This window comes from Schistocerca piceifrons, chromosome 8 (genome assembly GCF_021461385.2).
Source record: "Schistocerca piceifrons isolate TAMUIC-IGC-003096 chromosome 8, iqSchPice1.1, whole genome shotgun sequence".
Classification (NCBI taxonomy): domain Eukaryota; kingdom Metazoa; phylum Arthropoda; class Insecta; order Orthoptera; family Acrididae; genus Schistocerca; species Schistocerca piceifrons.
Window position 1 is genome coordinate 138,887,629 of NC_060145.1, and position 26,714 is coordinate 138,914,342.

At 37.7% G+C, this 26,714-nt stretch overlaps 1 protein-coding gene across 1 annotated transcript in view; it reads right to left on the bottom strand.

The window, feature by feature from the left end:
* Window positions 1-26,714, bottom strand: part of LOC124711988 (probable ATP-dependent RNA helicase kurz) — a 131,781-nt gene that overhangs the window by 65,353 nt on the left and 39,714 nt on the right. The window contains exons 5-8 of the mRNA XM_047242273.1: window positions 21,959-22,148; window positions 17,454-17,669; window positions 9,386-9,521; window positions 6,134-6,555 (exon numbers count right to left, since the gene is read on the bottom strand). Coding sequence (XP_047098229.1) covers window positions 6,134-6,555; window positions 9,386-9,521; window positions 17,454-17,669; window positions 21,959-22,148 — 964 coding nt within the window. The remainder of the gene's footprint in view (window positions 1-6,133; window positions 6,556-9,385; window positions 9,522-17,453; window positions 17,670-21,958; window positions 22,149-26,714) is intronic.

Sequence of the window (26,714 nt, forward strand, 5' to 3'; positions counted from 1 at the left end):
CGGGTAAGCTACTACAAACAGCATAGTGAACGCATTATTGTGGCCAAGATAGATACGAAGCCCACACCTACTACAGTAGTACAAGTTTATATGCCAACTAGCTCTGCAGATGACGAAGAAATTGAAGAAATGTATGATGAAATAAAAGAACTTATTCAGATTGTGAAGGGAGACGAAAATTTAATAGTCATGGGTGACTGGAATTCGAGTGTAGGAAAAGGGAGAGAAGGAAACATTGTAGGTGAATATGGATTGGGGCTAAGAAATGAAAGAGGAAGCCGCCTGGTAGAATTTTGCACAGAGCACAACTTAATCATAGCTAACACTTGGTTTAAGAATCATGAAAGAAGGTTGTATACATGGAAGAACCCTGGAGATACTAAAAGGTATCAGATAGATTATATAATGGTAAGACAGAGATTTAGGAACCAGGTTTTAAATTGTAAGACATTTCCAGGGGCAGATGTGGACACTGACCACAATCTATTGGTTATGACCTGTAGATTAAAACTGAAGAAACTGCAAAAAGGTGGGAATTTAAGGAGATGGGACCTGGATAAACTGAAAGAACCAGAGGTTGTACAGAGATTCAGGGAGAGCATAAGGGAGCAATTGACAGGAATGGGGGAAAGAAATACAGTAGAAGAAGAATGGGTAGCTTTGAGGGATGAAGTAGTGAAGGCAGCAGAGGATCAAGTAGGTAAAAAGACGAGGGCTAGTAGAAATCCTTGGGTAACAGAAGAAATATTGAATTTAATTGATGAAAGGAGAAAATATAAAAATGCAGTAAATGAAGCAGGCAAAAAGGAATACAAACGTCTCAAAAATGAGATCGACAGGAAGTGCAAAATGGCTAAGCAGGGATGGCTAGAGGACAAATGTAAGGATGTAGAGGCCTATCTCACTAGGGGTAAGATAGATACTGCCTACAGGAAAATTAAAGAGACCTTTGGAGATAAGAGAACCACTTGTATGAATATCAAGAGCTCAGATGGAAACCCAGTTCTAAGCAAAGAAGGGAAGGCAGAAAGGTGGAAGGAGTATATAGAGGGTCTATACAAGGGCGATGTACTAGAGGACAATATTATGGAAATGGAAGAGGATGTAGATGAAGATGAAATGGGAGATATGATACTGCGTGAAGAGTTTGACAGAGCACTGAAAGACCTGAGTCGAAACAAGGCCCCCGGAGTAGACAATATTCCATTGGAACTACTGACGTCCTTGGGAGAGCCAGTCCTGACAAAACTTTACCATCTGGTGAGCAAGATGTATGAAACAGGCGAAATACCCTCAGACTTCAAGAAGAATATAATAATTCCAATCCCAAAGAAAGCAGGTGTTGACAGATGTGAAAATTACCGAACTATCAGTTTAATAAGTCACAGCTGCAAAATACTAACGCGAATTCTTTACAGACGAATGGAAAAACTGGTAGAAGCGGACCTCGGGGAAGATCAGTTTGGATTCCGTAGAAATGTTGGAACACGTGAGGCAATACTAACGTTACGACTTATCTTAGAAGAAAGATTAAGAAAAGGCAAACCTACGTTTCTAGCATTTGTAGACTTAGAGAAAGCTTTTGACAACGTTAACTGGAATAGTCTCTTTCAAATTCTGAAGGTGGCAGGGGTAAAATACAGGGAGCGAAAGGCTATTTACAATTTGTACAGACACCAGATGGCAGTTATAAGAGTCGAGGGACATGAAAGGGAAGCAGTGGTTGGGAAGGGAGTAAGACAGGGTTGTAGCCTCTCCCCGATGTTGTTCAAACTGTATATTGAGCAAGCAGTAAAGGAAACAAAAGAAAAATTCGGAGTAGGCATTAAAGTTCATGGAGAAGAAATAAAAACTTTGAGGTTCGCCGATGACATTGTAATTCTGTCAGAGACAGCAAAGAACTTGGAAGAGCAGTTGAACGGAATGGACAGTGTCTTGAAAGGAGGATATAAGATAACATCAACAAAAGCAAAACAAGGATAATGGAATGTAGTCTAATTAAGTCGGGTGATGCTGAGGGAATTAGATTAGGAAATGAGACACTTAAAGTAGTAAAGGAGTTTTGCTATTTGGGGAGCAAAATAACTGATGATGGTCGAAGTAGAGAGGATATAAAATGTAGGCTGGCAATGGCAAGGAAAGCGTTTCTGAAGAAGAGAAATTTGTTAACATCGAGTATAGATTTAAGTGTCAGGAAGTCATTTCTGAAAGTATTCGTATGGAGTGTAGCCATGTATGGAAGTGAAACATGGACGATAAATAGTTTGGACAAGAAGAGAATAGAAGCTTTCGAAATGTGGTGCTACAGAAGAATGCTGAAGATTAGATGGGTAGATCACATAACTAATGAGGAAGTATTGAATAGGATTGGGGAGAAGAGAAGTTTGTGGCACAACTTGACCAGAAGAAGGGATCGGTTGGTAGGACATGTTCTGAGGCATCAAGGGATCACCAATTTAGTATTGGAGGGCAGTGTGGAGGGTAAAAATCGTAGAGGGAGACCAAGAGATGAATACACTAAGCAGATTCAGAAGGATGTAGGTTGCAGTAGGTACTGGGAGATGAAAAAGCTTGCACAGGATAGAGTAGCATGGAGAGCTGCATCAAACCAGTCTCAGGACTGAAGACCACAACAACAACAACAACAACAACAACATGTCTCACCATTCATTTTAAATATTTCATATTCAGTATTGACAATATTTTTTCTTTTCGACCGTATTGACAATATTTTTTCTTTTCAGACCAGTTATTGATGTAATAGAATTTATTAAGTTTTGAATGCAATGAAATGAATTTCGTATCTACACAACAATGAGCAAGTGTCAAAAAGTTTGTTGATTTCTTTAGATAAAAGACATGTAGAAAAGAAAGAAAACTAAATGAGCTTTAAGAGAAATCCGCCCCCCCCCCTCTCTCTCTCTCTCTCTCTCTCTCTCTCTCTCTCTCTCTCTCTCTCTCTGTGTGTGTGTGTGTGTGTGTGTGTGTGTGTGTGTGACAGACAGAGAGAGAGAGAGAGAGAGAGAGAGAGAGAGAGAGAGAGTCACTAAAAAGGAATTTTGACTGAAAGGTCAGCTCGTCATCGCCCTTTTCCACAAGCTAATCAACTGCTCAACATCATTTGTATCCAATGATACATTATTATTCACAACTGTCATGATCACAGTGGATGTATGTACAACAATATACAATATAACCTCACTTTTATGTTCCCAGAATTAACGTTTTCCCGCCATTTATGACATTTTTTATTGGTCCCGTCAAATTTCCTATGCCCACAATGTTAATTTGCACCAGATTTTGCATCAATATATTTATGATTTTCCCACAGTTAACACAGTACGAAAAAATGTTTGTGGAGAAAAACGGCGCTGCCATGATGTTGGCTGTCCAGTAGTGTTTATAAATATTACACGGTTAAGTTTCTTGACACCAGGGCACTCTACTCCGCACATTTGAACTGGCAAACATGTAAAAGTTGGAACAATTCATGCCGTATCTCCCACCACTGCCAAGTCTACTTGGCAAAATGTGTTTCGGGAATTTATTCTTGTTGTCAAGTGCACTATTTATGTATGTATTTTTTGTGATGTTACACAAACAAACAATGTGAGTGCTAGTTTGTGTGTGAGTGGTTTTTTGCATAACTGATGTGACACAGTACCTGATAACCTCAAAAAGACAGCTACAGTGCAAGATACGCAGAATAACACATATTCAACCACCATACAAAATACTTATGTATATATTTGCGCTTGACAATGAGAAAAAATTCTTGAAACACGTCGTGCTAAGCACGAAAAAATACGTAACTAGTGCAGTATTTCATTATGTAAATAATGAATGACAGTTGCAGGCTTTCAAAAACATCACTTATGACAGAAGAAACTGAGTCAAACGTTCCTACTTCCCCTGACAGTTATCACTTCCACTTGCATCAGCAGTTTTTATTAGATAATAAACCTTCATTAGACAATAAAGAAGTCCCTGACAAGTCTTTTGTATCCTGTTATGTGCATATATCATACATAAAGTGCAAGGAGGGTACCCTATACGTAACTTTGACAGCTTAAAGTGTTATTTCCAACATTTTACATTTTCCCACATTTTACACCAGATTTTGAAGTCCCTTGAAAAGTGTAAAAGTGGGGTTTCACTGTACCTGTTCAACTTTTATGAGTCTTGATCAGAACTGGAAGTACAGAAAAGACAAAATGTAAATTTTGTATTCAGTGCATCATAAACTATCCCCTTATAGTTACTTATATTATATTTTAATTGTCTGTCAATTGGTTACATTATTTTCATTCAACATTTTCCTATCTTCATCATATACAATAGGGAGATAATAGTTTTGAAATACTGTTCACTTACTGTAAATTGAGTTCAGAAATGCTAGTGACAAAAAGTATTTTTTCGATCATCAATAGGGTCAAAGATCTAATGTGAACGTGTCTGCTTATAGGTAATCCACAGAAACAAATTACCTGTATCACAGGTATATACGCAGGTCACTTCAAAAGTTCTGCATACTGTAAAACAGAACTGAAGAAAATAATTTATTTTACAAGATACCTTTACAGACCTTCAATACATTCTTCATTCTTGCTTACGATAGCTTCCCACCGCTTTTGACAAATTCTGTATTCCAGACATGGCACCTTCATTGTTGAGCTCTCAGATTATTCGGGGAAGTATTTACTGCCCATATGTGTTGGGCATTTCTCTCACTGGTAGGGCAATATGTGGTCTTGTATTATCACGCAAAGTGAGGGCACTAGCTGCAAGCATGTCATGCCTTCTTTGATGCATTTTTGGGCGCAAAGCATTTAGCAGAAACAGCTTGCAATATGTGCCTGTTAGACATCTCCTGGGGCATATCTGCAGCTATGATTCAGGATGGAATGTAACAATATTGTGAAATGGAAAGTTGTTACTCTCCATACAGTGGAAATGCTGAGTAGCAGATAGGTACAACAAAACATAGCTTTTGGCCAGTAAGGTGTTTGTCAAGGCATCACGGCCACAGGTGCCAGAGAACACAGTCATGTATGTGAGAGTTGTGTTTGCATGAGTGTGTATGTGTGTGTTTGTCATCTAATTTTGATGAAGACATTTACTAGCCGAAAGCTACATCTGTGACAGTCTTTTTGTTGTGCCTATCTGTGACCAAGCATCTCCACTATGCATAGCAATCCTTTTCATAAACTGTTCTCTCTCTGTTCGGTAACATAGAAGCAATTCTTCTGTAACTCTTTTACAGCCTGTTTTCTGCCCTTCACTCAGATCATGCAGAACCCATCCCGCAGCAACCTTTCTCATCGTTAACTTATCTGTTATGATTCTATAAACTGATGTGACAGACATTTTGGCTTCATATACAATTTCCTCATACGTTTTTTATTAATCCTCTCTCAAAATGTCATTAACAATAACCTGGGAGATGTAGTCAGTTGCAGTTGATGGTCTTCCACTTCTTGGGTTGTCCTCAGTGCTTATACAACATTCACAGAAACAAACATACCACCATGATACTCTGCTACAATCCACTACACTATTCCCACACATCTCTCTCAAAGTGCTGTAAATTTCTGTTGGATTCCTTCCATATAGGGATTTGATTTTGGTGTAGGAATACTGGTCACTATGTGTAATCTGACATGACTTGGATTCACCTTCCATTTCAAAACTGAATTATTCATGACATGGCCAAGGGAATCAGCAAACACACATATGACTACCATACCTTTAGTCTTGTTCACAACTGCCATGTATTACAACTTGATCACACCACCATAATGCCAGTGTGCAGGACTTTTGAAACGACCCACATATTTACAAATGACCTTCAACACAAAGCAAAAGACTATATGGAGAATGATTAACTCAATTCATTCTGATACTAATGTTTCATTAAAAATGTCTCCCCCTATGTATTTAGAAGAGTTTAAGAAACAATCCACATATTTTGATTAAATAACTCTTTTGAAAGTTTGTGATAAGCATGGTATAGTGAAAACAGTCTGTAATCATGAAGAGAAAAATTTGTACCAGATTCTCTTTTCAACACATTTTAGTTCAATTCCTTACAGTGTAAACTTTGGGCTTTTGTTACATAATTAATAATACTAACCTTAGACTGTTCACGAGTAGAGAGTAATGAGTATAGTGGGAGTACCCACAATGGCTGGCCGCCCAGCACCTGCCTGAATTCCCCTTCCTTTTCCCATTCAGTTTCCAAGTCATCGTCATCTTCAATATCACCTTCATCTTCTGCCAAGAGATCTCCTTCTGTATCATCCACAGGAACTGCTGAGTAGCTGCTAAGATCTATTTCAGGTAAGGGAACAGTTTGTGACTTGCTTGAGCGATTTTTACGGACACTAGAAATTGCACGTTTCATATCTAACTCTAACTCTTCGTCTTCCTCATCTGCCTTAGAAATTCTGGTTTTCTTTTCTTCCTTGGTGCCATTAACAAGTGCAGACTTCTTGTTCTTATGGTAGGGAAATGTTTTCCTCAGTTTTTGCACCAGTGTCTTCACTTCCTTCTGACCTAAAAGACAGAAACAAGAAAAAGTTCTGAAATATGCAGTGCAGCAAAATAAATACCAGATAGATCATGATTTTAACAACTGTTTCAACATGTGTGATTCTTTATCAAAAATCATGTTGTTTTCCAATTTTGTACTAGTAAAGTAAATATTTGTAGTTATTACACAAGACAATTGCATTTCTATTAAAAAATTGCAGCACAATATATTTAATTGTTAAATGCAGATGACTTACATACAGGCATAAATGAATTATTTGATGATGAGTATAAAAATAAGTTCATGTTCCATCAACCAAACTTGATACATTTATGCCCTACTGAATGCAAAAAACAAAAATATTGTTGAGTGATATGCTTTGGGATTGGGATTGGGCATAGGATGAACAGTAAAAATAATTTAAACAAGTGTTCACTGATCATACAATGTAGGCTTTCATGGTGAGTATTAACTTCACTTAAAACTTCTGTCAGAGGTGAAGCAGTGACTTACAATCACAACACGAGGGAATATTGAATGTATAGGCAGTAAAGAGGGTACCACAGTCCAACACATGGAACTGACTTCAAGACTATTTTTGGTAGTGTTAACATTCTTAACTGGAAGTAATTATTCGGAGGAGATACCTCATGCTATTCGCCTTATGGAGACAATCAGTATCAATCAGGGACAATGGCTACCAAATGGGAATGTTTTTCTTCCATTAAGATTACAGACTGCATTGGAAAAGTATTTGGCAAGTGTGGAGTTGAAACTATTTTCAGACTCACTAGGAAGATAAAAGAATATTTAAGACTGGCACAAGGTATACAGCATCCTTTGCGTACACCAGATGTATATAAAATTTCTTGTTTTTTGTGGACTACTACATACTGATAACAAAAAAAAAAGTGTTAACACCTGTTCATTTGAACATAAGAGGAATTACTGTCAGAGACATACGGAGAAATCAGTGATTGCAGAACATTTGTACCAAGAGGGTAATCATGAAATAAAATTCAGTGAGATGAGTGTCATATCAAAAATAATGCACTATCCTGCACACATGTATTGAGAGACTGCTGAAATTTATAAACACCACAATAAATTTAAAAGAAAATAGGAAGGTGTAAAAATAGATATAATATGGATGTCAACTTTGCACTGATAGAATGACAATTGATTACTTTCAATCAAGAATGTTGGTACTAACAGAGTCTTGTAGCCATTGTCATGTGATGGACTGTTGTGAATATTAGAGGAAAGTTTTACATGACAACCAGGCCTGTCAACCTGGAAGTCTGAAGTGAAGGAGAAAATTCACTGTTTTCAGAGCTGCTAGGCTTATGGTCAAAACTCCTGATGACATTTGTGTTAAATTAATTTTAGTGTGGATGTGTAAAACACTATTTAAAATTTGTACTTATGGCTAAAAAACCTGTAAATAAAATTACTTTTACTGTCTAACAAAAGACTTAGATGGATAAATTACTGGACAGTGCTTGATCATCAGCTAGCTTTTATTAAATATTACACTAAAGGACTGTATGTTACTCAAAAATTAGTTTTCAGAATCTAACACCATTACAGCTAATTGTTTTACATAACTATATACATGAATTATACATTTTTAATCATTATTATTTTATGGAATAAATAAAAATATGGGATGTTTAATGATCTGAGCCAAGTCAGAAGCTTACTGAGCTAATTATTGAGAGATTTACATTTACATGTAACCAGAAGCATGACATGACTTTGCACTATTCAGATACACTACATATGGCTAGTTGTGAAGGTCATACTATGTGCAAAAAAAACTTAGAACGTATACGCAATTAAACTATGCATTTTTAGAATGATACTTTGCCAATGCAGGTAATTTGACTTAAAAGTTAGCCATTAATTGTTTATTCTCCAAAACAAAATTTGTACATTGGAGTGAATTTTCACTTTACAGTCAAGTGTATACTGCTATGGGCTGGGCCACAAATGGCAACTGCTTTCTTCTTCTTCTTCTTCTTTCCTCAAAACTGCAATCTGTTAGTAAATCTCTTCAACTCTGCAACTCCACAGAAGCTCTTTTACATACCTCATTCAACCAACACTCCAGTGAGAAAGGGTGATGCAGAAAGTGTTGGCCACAACCTAGGTGTTTTTCCAAAACAAATCTTTCACTCTTTTCAAAAATTCACTGTGATTAATTAAAAATATTTATTCAAGTCCCTTGTTCTCTTTTCCCACTTTGCATGAGATGTCCTAATGCAACCAGCTGACAATTGGAAATCTTACCCGCATCAATATTTGTTCAACTAATTTCCTAAACAATTTCTGAAACTCTGAAGTACTCACTGAATGACAATAGAAATCAAATAATTGTTCAATATGCAGCACCTTTTAATGTTGGTTGTAACAAATAAAAATTACAGATTACCCCATTATGCAAATGTCATTTATTAAATTTTTGCTCTCTGTCTCAAGAACTTTTTATTACAGAATTTGAAATAGGTAATGAAGCAAATAAGATGCTCTTACTAAATGAGTATATGATGAAATGTCCATCACTTTTTTTCTAGCACCTGATATAGTATGATGTCAAAGTGGAATACTAAATAACAATTCCCATTATGCTGCTGCTTTATTACCTTTTAATTATTGCTGTGTATTTATAGTACAATACTGAGTTACTGTATTTTGAAATATTCTTGGCTTTAGTAGATAGTGTTGCCCCAAATGGATATCATTTTTGTTTGCTCGCTTGGTCACATTTATTCTATAAAAAAATGTCAGGAATGAGGGAGAAAGGTGATGGACAGTTTTGTTTATCTGTAATAACAACACTTAATAACCAACCTGTCACAAAAACAAGTATTCCACCTTCTGGAAGTTGTGTGTGGATCTTACATGCCTTCTTGTAAGCTTCTCTCACATAATCAGGCCATGTTCGTTTATTAAAATGGACAGTTACAGGAAACTGGCGGGAATCTACCTGAGAAAAGAAAGACCGAAACATCAGTCATAAAATATACAGCACTGATAATGTCTGCGTGGCATGTACTGTGCTCTGACAATTCTATGCAGTTAAAAAAGTTTTGGAATAATGACAATATTATGCAAACGGATAGACTGCCACTCACCATCCTGTGGAAATGATGATGAGTCACAGACAGACCAACTAAAAGACAGCTAAACAAGTACGCTTTCAGTCAAAGATTTTCTTCTGAATTAAACAACATACACACAAATTCACGCAAAACACAACTCTCTCTCATGCGCACGCGCGCGCGCACACACACACACACACACACACACACACACACACACACACAAAAACCATTGTCTCTGGTTGCTGAGGCTGACTGCGAGCAACAGTGCATCATGGGAGAAGCAATTTGGGTGGCGTGGATAGTGAGGAGAAGGCCGGGGCAGGAAGAGGGAGGGATAACAGGGTAGGGGTGCGGGATAGTAAAGTGCTGTATGTGGGAGCATATAGGGATGTGTGAGAGCATACAGGGATGAGGTGTGGAGAAGGTAGGGCAGCTAGCTGAAATCTGGAGGTTAGACAGAGGGGAAGGGAGCAGAAAAGAAGAGAAGAGAAGTAAAATACTGTGGGTATGTTGATGGAATAGAAGGCTTGTAGTGTTGAATTGGGAACAGGGAAAAGGATACGTGGGTGAAGGAAAGTGACTAATAAAAGTTGAGGCTAGGAGGGTTAGGAGAAAGTAGGATTAATTGCTGATAGAGTTCTCGGCTGCACAATTCAGAAAAGCTGGTGTTGGTAGGAAGGATCAAGATGGCACAGGCTGTGAAGCAGTCATTGAAATGAAGAAATTCACAAGAGACTCTTATGAAGTACATAATGTGGCAACACTGCAGAGACTAATTACTAGAAGTAATACCATAAATAATGAATTGTAAAAGGAAACATGTGTATTTTACATTCACAATACTGTTGAACTTGACTGTCACTAGTGATTACTCTGCTTCTAGTTAATCTGATACAGGAGTTTCCAATACAGCCAGACTATTTTGTTTTTCTTTACATCTGGGTTATGTTTGCCTTTGCATTTTTTCCCCTTTTTCCCCTGGGTATTGCATCTTACATACCTTCTTGTAGAAGAGGGTACTTCAGTGCTGTATTCAGGTTATATCTCACTGCCAAACTACAGCGCTTACCATTAATTTGAAAGCAGACACAAACACAGCAACAGGTATTGCATTGTAAATGGATTTGAAGTTAAAAGTATTTGTGCAAGACTCGTTCGTTTGTGTCTATTGTTGGGTTAACTTCAGCTAACAGTTTCCTCAGGGCTGTGGCAAAAGAAGCCACAAAGCTCCGAGACTATTTTACTGTGATCCTTTATTTGCTTATAATGTGTGAATATTCTTGGTCATTTTCAGTTTATGAATTTGCTCGGTAATTTTCAGCTTATGAATTTCCTATTCCTAGTAACAGACAGGATCTTCTCCCACACTGAATAATTAGTTCAAAAGTTCATGGATCGGAAAGGAAACATATGTAGTGTCTGAGACTTAAAGCCCAGTGGTACACATAGGTGTACATAGGATACATCTTTGTATGAAAAAATAGTGTGCACAAACTTCGAAGGGAAGAGGGATAAATGCGTACACTCACCCATGGCTGTCCCCCCTCCCCTCCCCCTCCAACAAATTTAATGGGCAGATATAAAATAATGCAACACATAAACGAGCTAATCATTGTGCAACACACTAAAACCTCAAGGCTAAAAGCTTGGACTGGAGTTGATGCACTACATAAAATTTCAAAAATTTTATAACACTCGTCTTACCATCAGCTAAAATAGAAGGCAGGTTCTCACTTAAATGGCCTTCTACCCTCTCATCAAAATGTTAAACTGTGACATATAGTGGTTCACACCCCACAGGCATTGCAGACTGGAGGGTCCTCCTGTTGGTGTATGAAGTTCAACAGTGTCCTACTCTGAGGTAGATTAGAGTTGCTTCATCTCATCACAGTTACCGGTATGAGGTACACTATGGCCTGATAGTTGGTTTCACCATCTGATGCTTACTGTTCCTCCACTGTCTGGCACTCCTGACCGCCCATGTTGCATGTCTCTCTGGCTATTAAAAAAAAATATATATGGCAGCCCACAGGGAATGGCAGTTGTTTTCACTGTAGGCCTCCTTGGCTGATTGGTCTGACTCCTAACTTCCACAGATTCCCGTGTGCTTTGGCACCACGCAAGTAGCTTACATTGGCAAAATTTGTCATACTGTGCAAGACCATTGAGATAAACACCATCATCATACAACCGTGAGTCATCTACATAAAACTGCAATAGCAGAGCATGTTCTCAGTGCAGGACAACACAAAGTGTGTGGAAAGACAAAGTTGATATTCTCAGTTTTGTCTTTCCGGGACTACGTGATAAAGGAGGTCATACATATTAGCATGGTCGATAATCAAATACCAACTCAAATTTCTAATTAAGCATAGCTTTGAACTCTTCGCTGGCCCCAATACAGCAAAAATTAAGAATTTTTGATAACAGTTAACTGCAACATAATGGAGAACTGAACTAGCATCAATTTTGGTTTGGCTCTCAGCCACAGCAACACTTGGTGGCAGCACTAGTTTACCTTGCACATGGACATCAGGCCACAGCTCAGTTCCCAGTAATGGGCTCGAAACACGGAGATGCTACCATCACTGGTCTGGCAGCAATTCGATCACTCATGTGTGACATTCAAATGAGGTGTTGCTACATACCAACAGTAACAAACAGCCACCACCTCACAATGTCAAGTAGCTGGCTCAAGGAAATCTTGGATACACAGAAAAAGATCTGTTGGCAGACCCAGGAGCTGTATACTGGAGAAGATACATCCTTTCCCTGAGTCTGAAGAGGGATATGTATGCTCTGTGTTGTATGACTCATTTCTTTGCTGGGTATATTTGCTGCAATGCTTGCAGAACACTAATGCAATCAGAACAAATGAGAAGCTGTTGGCTCAGTTATGCCTCAACTGTTCTGTTGTCTTAAGGGCAGTGTGCAGCTCTACAATGTATACAATATACTTATTGAGAAGGCAAATCATAATGACAAGGCTGGCGAAAACAACAGCCAAGGGATTCTTGCTTTGAAGTGGTTGTTTATACCATATTACATCAAAATGCTTACATAAAATTTTTTAGGAGAAGTACTAAATTAGAGTTTAATTTTGTGTACATTCTTTCTTAAAGTTTGTCAAATCTAAAATAATTATGGGCTTATGAAGAAGCCTAGATGGAGAGCTGCTCCTATCTTGGCACAAAACATCGAAATGAGCTACATTCTTCTTTGATGACAGTTCTTTGTGCATTTGCAAAAGACATTCTTGCTTGTTATACATAAGTAGGCAAGCAATGCTATAGTGCACAGACGCCCGCTGCATTTTGAGCGGCTGCTGTCTGAAGTTCAGCGGCAACTCACAGACCTGAGCATGGCGACTTGGGCTAAGGCTTTCTTCACAACACATTCTTCCCTCTTGCTCCACCCTGTAGACACCCATGCACCAAATATTAAAAGATTTGTGCATAGTGATGTTATAGTATCTGCAAATCTAAGCAATTATGAAGATAACCACCTAAAACGAAATACACTGAAAATTTACACAATTGCTTTTTGTTTGAAATACAGTAAAGAATTACAGAAAATGCAACTTAAATGCACTGGAAAAATCTAAAGCATAATGACTTATTAAATTATTTCATAATGACCTTGGATTACTCAGCAACATATCAAAACTATTTACTTCTTATTAAAGTGAAGTTATCCTTTTGTAAAACTGATTTGAAAAATTAATACAGCTGGGGTTGGCTGTACAACCACAAACATCAAGGACAATGGCCACAGCACAGTTCTATTGAGTTGAAAAATTTCATCTGTTTCATACAACATAAATCACATCAGTTCATGGCAGGATGATCGGTCTTGTTCTGAATAAAACACGTAAACTGACCATAAGATGCCTGAAACCAATGCTGATACATGAAACTAAATTATATTCCCTTTCAGGCACAGACCTATTTGACATCAAGTTGTGAGATTGCTGTAAATATAAAGAGGATAAACATTTTAGTCTCATATAGCCCCCTGCTGTCTTATTATTCTCCACCATCTCACTGGCATTTCAGAAAACAGAATTTGAAGTAAGAAACTGTAAATTTGTCAATATCCAGAGTGTACAAACATTGAAAGCAGACTGTCCCTTTCAACACAAAGTGGGATATCCTAGAAGAAGGCAAAATCTATTATGGATGCAATGAGAGACAGAATTACACATTTTAGTGTCCCATTGCTCAATTTAGAACTGACCACTGCCACAACTTGTTCCAAATCATGGCAGACCTAGATAACTATGTCCCAGACAGGTAAATAATAAGTAGAACAAGCTTAAAACTGTACTTTTTGAGAACATTTCTCGTAGAAACAGAGGTCTGGCAAAAGTATTTTAAAAACAAACACAAAGAGTCTTGACCATAAAAAAACATTTATTTTATGGCAACAGGTTTTGGTGAGTTTTTGACTATCTTCAGATCACGTACCATGATGATAGGTGGTGAACGGAGCAGATGTTATGGCTCCACAAATGTCAACTGTCTGATGTTCATAGAGTCATAACACCTGCTCTGTTCACTGTCACTGCCTACCATCATGGTACGAGGTCTGAAGATGGTCAAATACTGACTGAAACTGGTTACCACAAAATAAATGAAAAGCTTAAAAGTAGCCATAAATATGGTAGCGAGATGCCTCTGCTGAAATATATATAATGGAAAGGTGGCAATTCTCTGCGCAACTGAGGTGTTGAGTCATTGGTACGTGCACAAACAAGACTAATGATGTTGTTAGCTTTCTGCTGGCCCCTTCTTCAGAGCCAATAGAGAATGTTATCGTGAGCTGCCTGTAGCCAGAATGAGCTCACCAGAGTCACACTGCTATCCTGCATGTCTGCTGCTTTTCCCTCTTGGCCATCAGCCACCCTTTACCAATAATCCCTGTCTCTTTCTCCCCTTGCCCAGTCCACACAACACAATCCTTACTCCAACTGAACAAGGAAGAAGGGAAGAAAGAGTAGGGTTTAATGTCCCTTAGACATCAAGGTCATTAGAGACTGAGCATATGCTTGGATTTTCTCAAAGACTGGGAAGAGAATTGGCTGTGCTCTTTCAAAGGAACCATCCCGGCATTTGAATGGAGCGATTCATGGAAATCACGGAAACCCTACATCTGGATGGCCAGGTGTGATTTGCATCATTATCCTTCCCAATGTGAGCCCAGTGTTCTCACTACTGCGCCACCCCACTTGGTCACACAAATGAACTAAGCGACAGTGAAATGTAGTCAACTGGGACAATTTAGCCACGCAGGTTTGTACATGCATTCTATTAGCTCAAATAGAAGGAGAGAAGATTGAGAAGTTTAATATATCTCTGACAACTAGTCCTTATGGGTGGAGCACAAAATTGAAACAAGGAAGAATGGAGAAGGAAACCGGCTATGTCCTTCCACAGGAACCATACTGGCATTTGTCTTAGGCAATTTAGAAAACTCACAGAAAACCTAAATGTGAATGGCCAGAAGGAGCTTTGAACCGTAATTGTCCTGAATGTCAGCCAAATGTTCTAACCACTGCTCCACTTTAATTGATATATTAACTCTAAAGAAGCATGTGTCTGTAAGCTGGCAATGTTCTGTGTTGTTGCCTGTAGTCAATTCAGTATCTCAACCATACAATGAGTTACACTTTCTCCTTCCATTATTTACGAATTGCTGTAATTATTCCCATTGAAAGCTTGATATGTAATTATTAAACAGTCTTGTCTTATGAACATCATTGCTTGAATTTTAATATAATTAACAGTCAAAGATATAGTTTTACAGTTCTTGTATGTTGAGTTGTACAGTGTGAAATTACCATTTCTGTTATTTATATGGATTAATCTGCAACATGCTGCTAATAAAAGGAAAAAAAAATAAAAGAAAGCTTAAGGGTCATAATTTACTTCTATTCAACAATCAAGGATTTCTTATGTCCACGGGTGTTGTGAAATCTGAATCTTTGTCAGCTTCCTACTCAGTCAGTTAACAGAGTACAACTCATTAATAATGTCAAGAACTGCAACCTACCATTATTTCCTACTTTATGAGAAGCTTCTGGAAGATTTTTTAAATTTATTGTTTTAGTTCCAATTGAAATGTTATCTAATGATATCATACAATGTTCAACTTACCAAACAATTCAACTGTAAAGAAAAGAAGGAAAAATTACAGACAATAATATTGGAGGGAATATTTTCACCACCAATAGAGCACATACACTACTATATGCATTTTCCTTCTGAACTAAGCAAATTTTCTTTTTCTTCCACTAATTTTCATTGTATTTTCTAGAAGGTCTGAGCAGGGCACTGAAAAATTGCTGTAGTGTCAACTTGTCATAATTAGAGAGTTTTCCTATAAATATGACTGTCACTGGCAAACTTCACCACACAAAAGTCTAACAATCATAATAAATTGTTAAAAAACACAAAACAGCAATGGAGTTGGCATTCATCTCTCAGGCATAAATTCATGCCCAATACATGTAGCAGTCTGAATTTTCTATTTGCTTCTTCTGATTAACAGTTACTACTTAGATTTTTTTGTTTATTTAATGCTTTACCCTAAATGGAGCATAAAGTTTCAAACACCATATTATTATAATTTCAAGGATTTTTGGGTTGTATCTATTACATTAGGTCCTTTTGTAACCCACATTAAGTTTATAGATTTTGCCTACAAACAGCGCACTTATTTTTGTTCTTGCTTATCTTCTGATCTATAGGTTTCTTTTCCTTTGTTGACAATACAAACATCACTTATTCTTCTTCTTTAGGTTTCACAACTGGAGCTCTCAATCATGTACAATTCTGGGCATCTTCTTTCATCGCTTTATTTTCATCCTCTTCTAATGTAATCCTTAATTCCAATTCTTTTCCTACCTATTTCTCCCACTGCTTCCACTTTTCCTCTATAATTCTTCGTTGCAGACAATTTCTATGCAGTATGTGACCCATTCAAGATTTTTTCCTCTTTCTGACCACATCGAATAATTTTATTTCTTCCACTATTTTCTTCATTACGAAGTCTGTCAGTCCATTTCACCTTAAGTATTCTTCTCAACGGCCATGTTTCAGAACTTTCTAAATCTCTTTCTTCTTCCTTTTTAACTGTCTGTGATTCACTGCTATATACCACTACAATACATACATATCATTTAGTAAAATTATTTTCTCCATTCCACTGAAATTATTCTAGATGTTAGTAACTGCTTCGACTTTTTGAAAGCTCTCTTTGTTCTGTACAGCTTCCATTTCCATCTGGTTAAACTTCTCAGGTACAGAAAAGACTTTACTTTTTCTGTCTTTTGTCTTTCTAGCTATACAGAGCATCATAACTGTGATAACACTAATTCCCACGCAGCATATTTCCCAGCCAAGACTTTTCCCTCTTTCTGATCATGTCCAATAATCTTCTTTCTTCTGATATTTTCTTCATTACTAAGTCTGCCAGTCCACTTCACCTTAAGCATTCTTCTCAACAGCCACATTTCAGAACTTCCACAGAAATAAAACTGTATTTCTCTGGTATTCAAGTAATGTAAAAGCATGTAAATTAGCTCTTGCTCTTTTTATAAAACTGAATAAGTCTAAGAAATGGGCTATCAAGCACCGTGGCTTAATCTCAATAAGGCATATTTGTAATAATTAGAAAAATAATACAAACAATTTGGCTAGTTACCATTAGTTCTAACATATTCAAGTTAACATAGTTATCTCAGTGTGTCTATAGACTGCCATCTAGCCTATAACATGTACCATGGGTTTTCAGAGTTGTAATGAGGAACTCACCTTTATAACTGGAGGAGGAACTTTAAATAGACGAGAATTTTCTGTGAAGTCCTCGAGACGTAATGTTGCTGACATGATTATCAATTTCAGAGAATTGCCTCTTTTGTTCCTCAAAGGTACAATTCGAGACAAAAGACCAATCAGTATATCAGTGTACACACTGCGTTCATGGGCTTCATCCAGAATGATTACAGAGTATTTTGTTAGCAGGAAATCCTAAACAGACAGGAAAAATTAGATAGGTTATACATAGGTTTTTAATACCCATATTAACTATCTACAGTGACACTCAAGAAAAAACAAAGGAAACAATAACACATTAAACATTTTCTTTTCTTTTGTCTTTTAAGTGGATATTTACAAGCAGGTCTACAATTTTGGGCTTAATTTAAAATCAGACTTACCTAAAATAATAAGACACATAATAAAGAAATTCACTATGTGTTAAACCTTAACAATAAACAATTTAACTTTTCAGACATTTTTGTGCATGTTATAAAAAATGTGGAGACACATAATATTCCAGAATACATCTTAGTTAACAATGATTTTTTTGTACAAGTCATGTATTGTGTTATTCCCTGCTACCCTGATTTTCTCAGTACACCTAACATCCTGGCAATCTCAATAGACTTGCTCTAACAATTTATACTCCTACAATTTACCTTTAAAAGCCACCATGATTTGTTATCTTGTTCCACCACTGCCTGTACCGTTTTGCAAACAAATAATTACGATAAAGCAGTTAGCGTGGGTGATGCTTACATACATGTCCAAAGGAACTTTGCATCACAATTTGGAATAAGACAAGCACTGCACAATAGTACTTATCCTGGCAAGATACTTTCACGTAAAATGTCTCGCCTGTGCGGATGTCCAAATGAATGTTGCACTGTACTTCAGAATAACAAAGGCACTGCAAAATCGTATTTATCCGCCGATACTGGGCCAGTGACTTTTCAAGTGAAATGTCTTGCATGTACGGGAATATACATAATGGGTGTACGATTACAGGTTCTAGACATGTGGTAGACAACAAATGGAAGTTTGGGTCCGGCTATGAGTCTTGCTCAGGTAGCCTAATGGTAAGGCAACTGTCGGCGATGAGTGGGAAATCTGGGTCCAAGTACGGGTCCAGCAAAAATTTTCATTGTCATCGTTCCATTATACAGTTGATAGTTGTCCATATTTGCAATTGCGAAATGAATTTAAGTTTTTTTGTAAGTGTAATTGCTATGTATTTAGTTGAATCGATAACATTTAAATTTGGATGACTGAATGCATAAACGAAACTGAGTGGAGGTTTTAGTAAGCATATGGACAACCTTACAGCTTTTATTGTTTAGGGTCAATCCGTACTTTTTGCAGTATATGGATACCTTGCCTAAACCATTTGCAATTTGTTGTGATTTTCTGACAGCTTTACTAGATGGTAAATGAAGGCATAATCTGAAAGAAAACTACAAGGGCTGCCCAAACTGACTCCTAAATTATTTATATCGATTATGAACAGTAGAGGGACTATAGTAGTTCATTGAGGAACACCAGACAGCTCTTGTGTTTCACTTGAAGATTTCCCCTGAGTTGCTATGAACTATGATCATTCTGACAGGAAATCATGTTGCACAACTGTGATGATACTTCATAGACACACAATTTTATTAGAAGTTGTTTGAGGAACTGTGTCAAAAGCCTTCCAGAAATCTAGAAAATAGGAATCAACATGAGGTCTCCTACTGATATCACTTTGTGTGAATAAAGAGCCAGTTGTGTTACACAAGGACAATATTTTACAAATCCATTCTGGTAATGAGTCAATACATTGTTTTCTTCAATGTACTTCACAATGCTGGAACATGGTACACGTTTCAAAAACCTATTAGAAACAGATGTCAAAGATATGGATCTGTAATTCAGCAGATTACTTCTATTCCCTTTCTTGTTTGTTGGTGTGACCTCCGCAACTTTCCAGTCTTTAGGTACGGATCTTTTGTCGAGCAAGTGACTGTATGTGCATGCTAAATATCGAGATATTTCATCAGTGTATTTCGAAAGAAATGTATTTGGTATACAATCTGAATCAGAAGAATTGCCTTTATTACGTGACCACAGTTGCTTCACTACAATGAATGTGTCTACTTACAAATTATTCATGTTGGTAGCTGTTATTGGCTGAAATTCTGAAATATTTACATCTTGTTTTGTGGAGATATTTTCGAAAACCATGTTTCATAATTCCTTTAAAGGAACATTAGGGTTTAAGATTTCATCACTTACAAAATCATTAAGGACAAAGTGCAAGCTCAGGTTCTGGAACGATATTGGTGTTGTCCTTTCAAAGCAACTGGCACAGGACTTGTTTTAAGTGATTTAGAGAAACCATAGTAAACTTCAATCTGGGTGGCCAGATATGAACCTGAATCACAATCCTCTCGAATATTAGTCTTTTGTGTTACCACTGCATCACCTTTCACAATTACTGCATTTGATTTGTGATATAAGGCCGCAGCTTAAGGTGGATAGTACAACAAGATATTCAGAAATAGTCTATCAATTATACAGGGTACAAAAAGGTAAGGCCAAACTTTCAGGAAACATTCTTCACACACAAAGAAAGAAAATATGTTATGTGGACATGTGTCCGGAAACGCTTACTTTCCATGTTAGAGATCATTTTATTACTTCTCTTCAAATCACATTAGTCATCAAATGGAAACACACAGCAACAGAACGTACCAGAGTGACTTCAAACACTTTGTTACAGGAAACGTTCAAAATGTCCTCCGTTAGCGAGGAGACATGCATCCAACCTCCGTCGCATGGAATCCCTGATGCAGCCCTGGAGAGTGGCGTATTGTATCACAGTCGTCCACAATACAAGCACGAAGAGTCTCTACATTTGGTACCGGGGCTGCGTAGACAAGAGCTTTCAAATGCCCCCATAAATGAAAGTCAAGAGAGTTGAGGTCAGGAGAGCGTGTGGATGGATATGTGTGTGTGTGTGTGTGTGTGTGTGTGTGTGTGTGTGTGTGTGCGCAAGTGTATACCCGTCCTTTTTTCCCCGTAAGGTAAGTCTTTCCGCTCCCGGGATTGGAATGACTCCTTACCCTCTCCCTTAAAACCCACATCCTTTCGTCTTTCCCTTTCCTTCCCTCTTTCCTGATGAGGCAACAGTTTGTTGCGAAAGCTTGAATTTTGTGTGTATGTTTGTGTTTGTTTGTGTGTCTATCGACCTGCCAGCACTTTCATTTGGTAAGTCACATCATCTTTGTTTTTAGAAATATTTTTCCTACGTGGAATGTTTCCCTCTATTATAAATACAGTATTTTCTTGATACTGCTATTGACATTCTTTCTTATACTCCTCACATCAGTGATGCCTTTCCCTTTCCATCGATCTCTTAGTTCCATGACATCAATGCACAACAGATTGTGCACAATACAATGAACTTGGTATGGCTGTGCATTTCATGAAACTGGAACTCTCACAAGACTTTAGCATTTTCAATTTGTGTAGTGTGTTGGTTGGTTGGTGTTTTTACTAACAGTATCACATTTCCAGAATGAGATTTTCACTCTGCAGTGGAGTGTGTGCTGATATGAAACTTCCTGGGACCTTTGTCTTTCGCGGGCAAGTGCTCTACCGTCTGAGTTACGCAAGCACGACTCATGCCCCGTCTTCACAGATTTACTTCCGCCAGTACCTCGTCTCCTACTTTCCATATTTCACAGAAGCTCTCCTGCGAACCTTGCAGAACTAGCAGTCCTGTAAGAAAGGATATTGCGGAGACATGACTTAGCCTCAGCCTTGGGGATGTTTCCAGAATGAGATTTTCACTCTGCAGTGGAGTGTGCGCTGATATGAAACTTCCTGGCAGATTAAAACTGTGTGCTGGACCGAGACTCGAACTCGGGACCTTTGCCTTTCGCGGACAAGTGCTCTACCATCTGAGCTACCCAAGCACAACTCATGCCCCATCCTCACAGATTTACTTCCTGCCCACAAAAGGCAAAGGTCCTGAGTTCAAGTCTCAGTCCGGCACACAGTTTTAATCTGCCAGGAAGTTTCAGTGTCACATTTCTTATATGTCTGTTCCACCCTAAACACCTTTTATAATGGCCTTTCTATTACTGTAACCATCAAGAAGGCTTTCTTGGAAGCAGAAGAGATTGCTTTACAGATTCTGGTCTGAGACTCTTGGGGTGTCCACCTGAAGCCCTTTTTAGATAGTGGATGTTATTGTTCCCAGAATTTACGTCACCCCGTTATGAGCATTTTTCTTTTAAGAATTGAACACAAATAGCTTGGCAATTAAAAGTCAAATTATGAAGAACTTTGCATAGCTGAGAATGTTTAATGCGGATGGAATTCAGAAGGTGTCCCAAATGTTGTACAAAAGATGTTGCTGTGCTAAAGCTTGAAAATCTTCTGGACACTGAATATTATGAACAAGCAATTTTTGGAATAATTTCATATTTGAGACTTGCACACTAAAAATTACATACACTTTGTATTTCTTTCAGGAGAACTCCGTCAGTCATGAACTTTATTTTTGTGTCTTTGGTAGTGTTCCCCTCAAACCTTATGAGATAAGAAACTTCTTTAGATGTTAAATTCATTTCCTCAGCAACACGAACTGACATTGAAATAGCTGCAACACGCCTGGGCTCCGTGACACCTATTATTTTTCCATTGCTGTAAACAAAAATATTTAATTTAGAATCCAGAAATAAATTCAGCTGAGGTGAAAGATTATCAATATTCACTTTAGTATTTTATTTTATCTCTGAATGTCTATTATAATACAAATAAAATAGATAATAATAAAATGTACTAGTGTATTATAGTATGAGATAACAGAACTCTTGAGTCCAGACAAACAAGTTCTTTGCAAGCCAGAGTTACAAACACCTGTCTATACTTTACTCAATGGAGACAGAGTCTCAAGTACATCATTAGATCTGGGAACACCTTGACAAACAGCTCCTAGTGGAACACCATGGTCAGAACTAGGAAACAATATGCCGTGTGACCTGTCTACTTCATCGTTTGGCTCAGCCCACAAAGCAAGCAACTGAGATCTGAACTCAACATACATCAAGCAGAGAGACAGAGAAGCTGTGTATAGAAGCTGTCTACACCTTCTTGGGGCAAGATAACATCAGCTTGTTTGCAAACTTCAAAATTTGATCATCAACTCTACCAAATGGCTTAAAAGATCACAAGAAATTAGTCATTACTTCAAAAAGAATGAATGACCTTTAAAACTGTATTTCACACTCTGAGAAATCAGGTCTTATTTACTCATCTCTCCTCTGCAAGACTCAAATCATTAAACGAGGTGCCATCTGAGTGATGACACAAGTTATGTCAATGCAAGCTCTTCCCCCCTCCCCTTTAAGAGCTACATTATTAATCAAATGAAACTATAGTGTTTCTGAGACTTTTTCAAGTCTGAAGTATCTACAATGTATATACACAGACTGAAGCAACAAATGAAAATTTGTATCAAGACAGGGATTTAAACCTGGGTATCCCGCTAACTAGGCAGATGTGCTAATGACTATGCCAACCTGTTACAGTGGCTTTACACAACTGCACAGACTTCCCTAATATGCCTCTTTCCTCAACCCAATTTCCCATTCACACCTCAGGCCACTTTGTATTCCCTGTAAACTCATACAGTATTGTAGAGGCTCTCCAACTGTATTGGAAAAACACCTCAGCATTGAACAAAATGGGGGATCGATCCTTCAATCAAATGAAACTATATGCTTCCAGAGACATTTTCAAATATCAAATGTCTATGAAGTAAACATGCAGACTGAAGTGTAGAATGAAAATGATTAAATGAGGAGCTACATGACAGATGACCCAGTCAACGCACAGGCAGCCCACAGTAAACGATAAACACCTGACAAGTGTGCTTATTACTGAGGCTACAGAAAAACTGACAAGTGACAGTCTGGGCTACAAAAGACAATAAAATAAATAAAACTAAATGATAATGAAGGCAATAAGAAAGAAGAAAATGGAAGGCCTGGGAAAGGGGCCCCAACTGAATGGAACTTTAATGCAAAGTGCTGTGGGGCCATAACACATGTTAGAGGAACAGCTTATAATTGCACAATTAAGAGAAGTATCTGGAATAAAAACCAACGGTGTTAATGAACAATGATGAATATGAGCAAGGAAACCAACGTATCTGTGAGGTACAATTCATTTGAAAGAAGAAATGGGAGTACGGGAAACAGACAGCATGGCTGCTTTCAAATAAAAAAATCAAGAGGAGAAAATAAGGTCACTAAGTGTAAGAATGGATGAATACTGGACAAAGTAAAAGATCAAAAGAAAAGAAGCTGATCCCTATATGGTCCACAAATGACAAAAAAGAGAGAGAGAAGACAGAGCAATGGTTAACAAGAAATGATACATGTACAGTTGCTGAAGTGAAGGAAAGGTTGTTACATCAGTACTAGTACAATTAATACTAATAAACAGTTGTTGATTAACTACAAATGATGGTGAAAGGAAGGAAGATTAGGGTTTAATGTCCCTTTTATGATAAGGTCATTATAGACACACAGAGAGAAAAAAATCTCAAACTGGGAGAGGAAATCAAACATGATGTTTCCTGCACGCCAGACATGAAGACTAAGACTGACTGCCAATGTGTTCTAAAAAATCCAAATGAAAATTATACTGAAAAAATATATTTGTGGGACAAAGATTAGGATGAGTGCATGATATGCAAAACTAAGGAAGACTATGGAACAGAAGTCACTAAATGAGTAAAAGCTGACTAATATACACTATTAACATATAGATGCCAGCAGCTAAGTTTGTGTGAGAGAGTAAATTCCTAGCACCAATGTCAACATGCAATTGTTATTGGATGGTATGAATTGAGTAATATGAGTGTGTTGTCTAGGAGTATGAAGGAAACCCAATGAAAATAAAATTAAAATAAACTTAAAGCAAATGAAATGCTGATATGAGATAAAAGAAGGGGATTGGGAGAAGTGTGTAATTCATTTTCTTCTTCTTTTGTTTCTGTTGACAGTATTGTCAATGCCCTAATCATCAACTCATCGATTGCCTCACTAAAATCTTCAAAAAATTGTGCATATTACTCCAATGTAAATATGTACTGAATACGAATGGCATGTAGTAGCTGCTGTCACAAACCCAACTGAGCACGTTTTGGACCAGCTGAAACTTGCAGTTGGTCACCACAGGAACATTCCTCACACACTGTGTGATCTCTGGATGGCTGACAGTGAAGAGTGGGTGTGGCTTGATCAGTAACATTTTGACCACTTTAAGGACAGCATCCCCAAAAGAAACCAGGCATATCCCAATGCACAGAGCGGAGCAACACAATATTAAGCCCGTATTACAAGATGCGCTTAAACCGTAGACCTATGCAACAGCTCCCCAAGCATGCATATCTGTAACTACAAGGTCGGTTCACGTAGACCTATTACACCATCCACGTGAGATATACCTGGCACGCATGCGCAGTAGACAGTGATAACGCGCGAAATGCAAACAGAACTGTCTGATCTCTTGTAAAGTCATTTGTTCTACACACGAAACACAAGGGGGACCATGTGACATATTGGAACATCATCGGTTTGAATTATTTATGTGACTCAAGGTTCCTATTTCATAAGAAAATGTTTACCATTATTTATTAAGTAACTGTTATTCTCTCATGTACGTTACTACTGTTCTGAATTACAAATTCAACATTTAGTTTTATATTATGACACTTGGTTACACAGGGATAAGTATTTATACAGCCTTTTGCACATGGAGGACCCACTTGTTTTTGGAGCTACTGCTCTGGTAGTGACAATAAATCTTTGGATTAGGGCAGAACGATGACAAAAACAAAAAGCCAGACATTGTTGAGTTTGATCATGGCTGAAAAAATGGGAGAAGTCAGATATAGTGGGAATTAGCAAAGTTCGGTGGCAGGAGGAACAAGACTTTCAATCAGGTGAATACAGGGTTATAAATACAAAATCAAATAGGGGTAATGCAGGAGTAGGTTTAATAATGAATAAAAAAAAGGAGTGTGGGTAAGCTACTACAAACAGCATAGCGAATGCCTTATTGTGGCCAAGATAGACACAGAGCCCACGCTTACTACAGTAATACAAGTTTATATGCCAACTAGCTCTGCAGATGATGAAGAAATTGAAGAAATACATGATGAGATAAAAGAAATTATTCAGCTAGTGAAGGGAGACGAAAATTTAATAGTCATGGGTGACTGGAATTCGATAGTAGGAAAAGGAAGAGAAGGAAACGTAGTACGTGAATATGGATTGGGGGTAAGAAATCATAGAGGAAGCCACCTGGTAGAATTTTGCAAAGAGCATAACTTAATCATAGCTAAGACTTGGTTCAAGAATCAGAAAAGAAGGTTGTATACATGGAAGAAGCCTGGAGATACTGGAAGGTGTCAGATACATTATATAATGGTCAGACAGACATTTAGGAACCAGATTTTAAATTGTAAGACATTTCCAGGGGCAGATGTGGACTCTGACCACAATCTATTGGTTATGAACAGTAGATTAAAACTGAAGAAACTGCAAAAAGGTGGGAATTTAAGGAGATGGGACCTGTATAAACTGACTAAACCAGAGGTTGTACAGCGTTTCAGGGAGAGCATAAGGGAACAATTGATAAGAATGGGGGAAAGAAATATGGTAGAAGAAGAATGGGTAGCTTTGAGGGATGAAGTAGTGAAGGCAGCAGAGGATCGAGCAGGTAAACAGACAAGGGCTAGTAGAAATCCTTGGGTAACAGAAGAAATATTGAATTTAATTGATGAAAGGAGAAAATATAAAAACGCAGTAAATGAAGCAGGCAAAAAGGAATACAAACATCTCAAAAATGAGATCGACAGGAAGTGCAAAATGGCTAAGCAGGGATGGCTAGAGGACAAATGTAAGGATGTAGAGGCTTATGTCACTGCCTACCGGAAAATTAAAGAGACCTTTGGAGAAAAGAGAACCACTTGTATGATCATCAAGAGCTCAGATGGAAACCCAGTTCTAAGCAATGAAGGGAAAGCAGAAAGGTGGAAGTAGTATATAGAGGGTCTATACAAGGGCGATGTACTTGAGGGCAATATTATGGAAATGGAAGAGGATGTAGACGAAGATGAAATGGGAGATATGATACTGCGTGAAGAGTTTGACAGAGCACTGAAAGACCTAAGTCGAAAGAAGGCCCTGGGAGTAG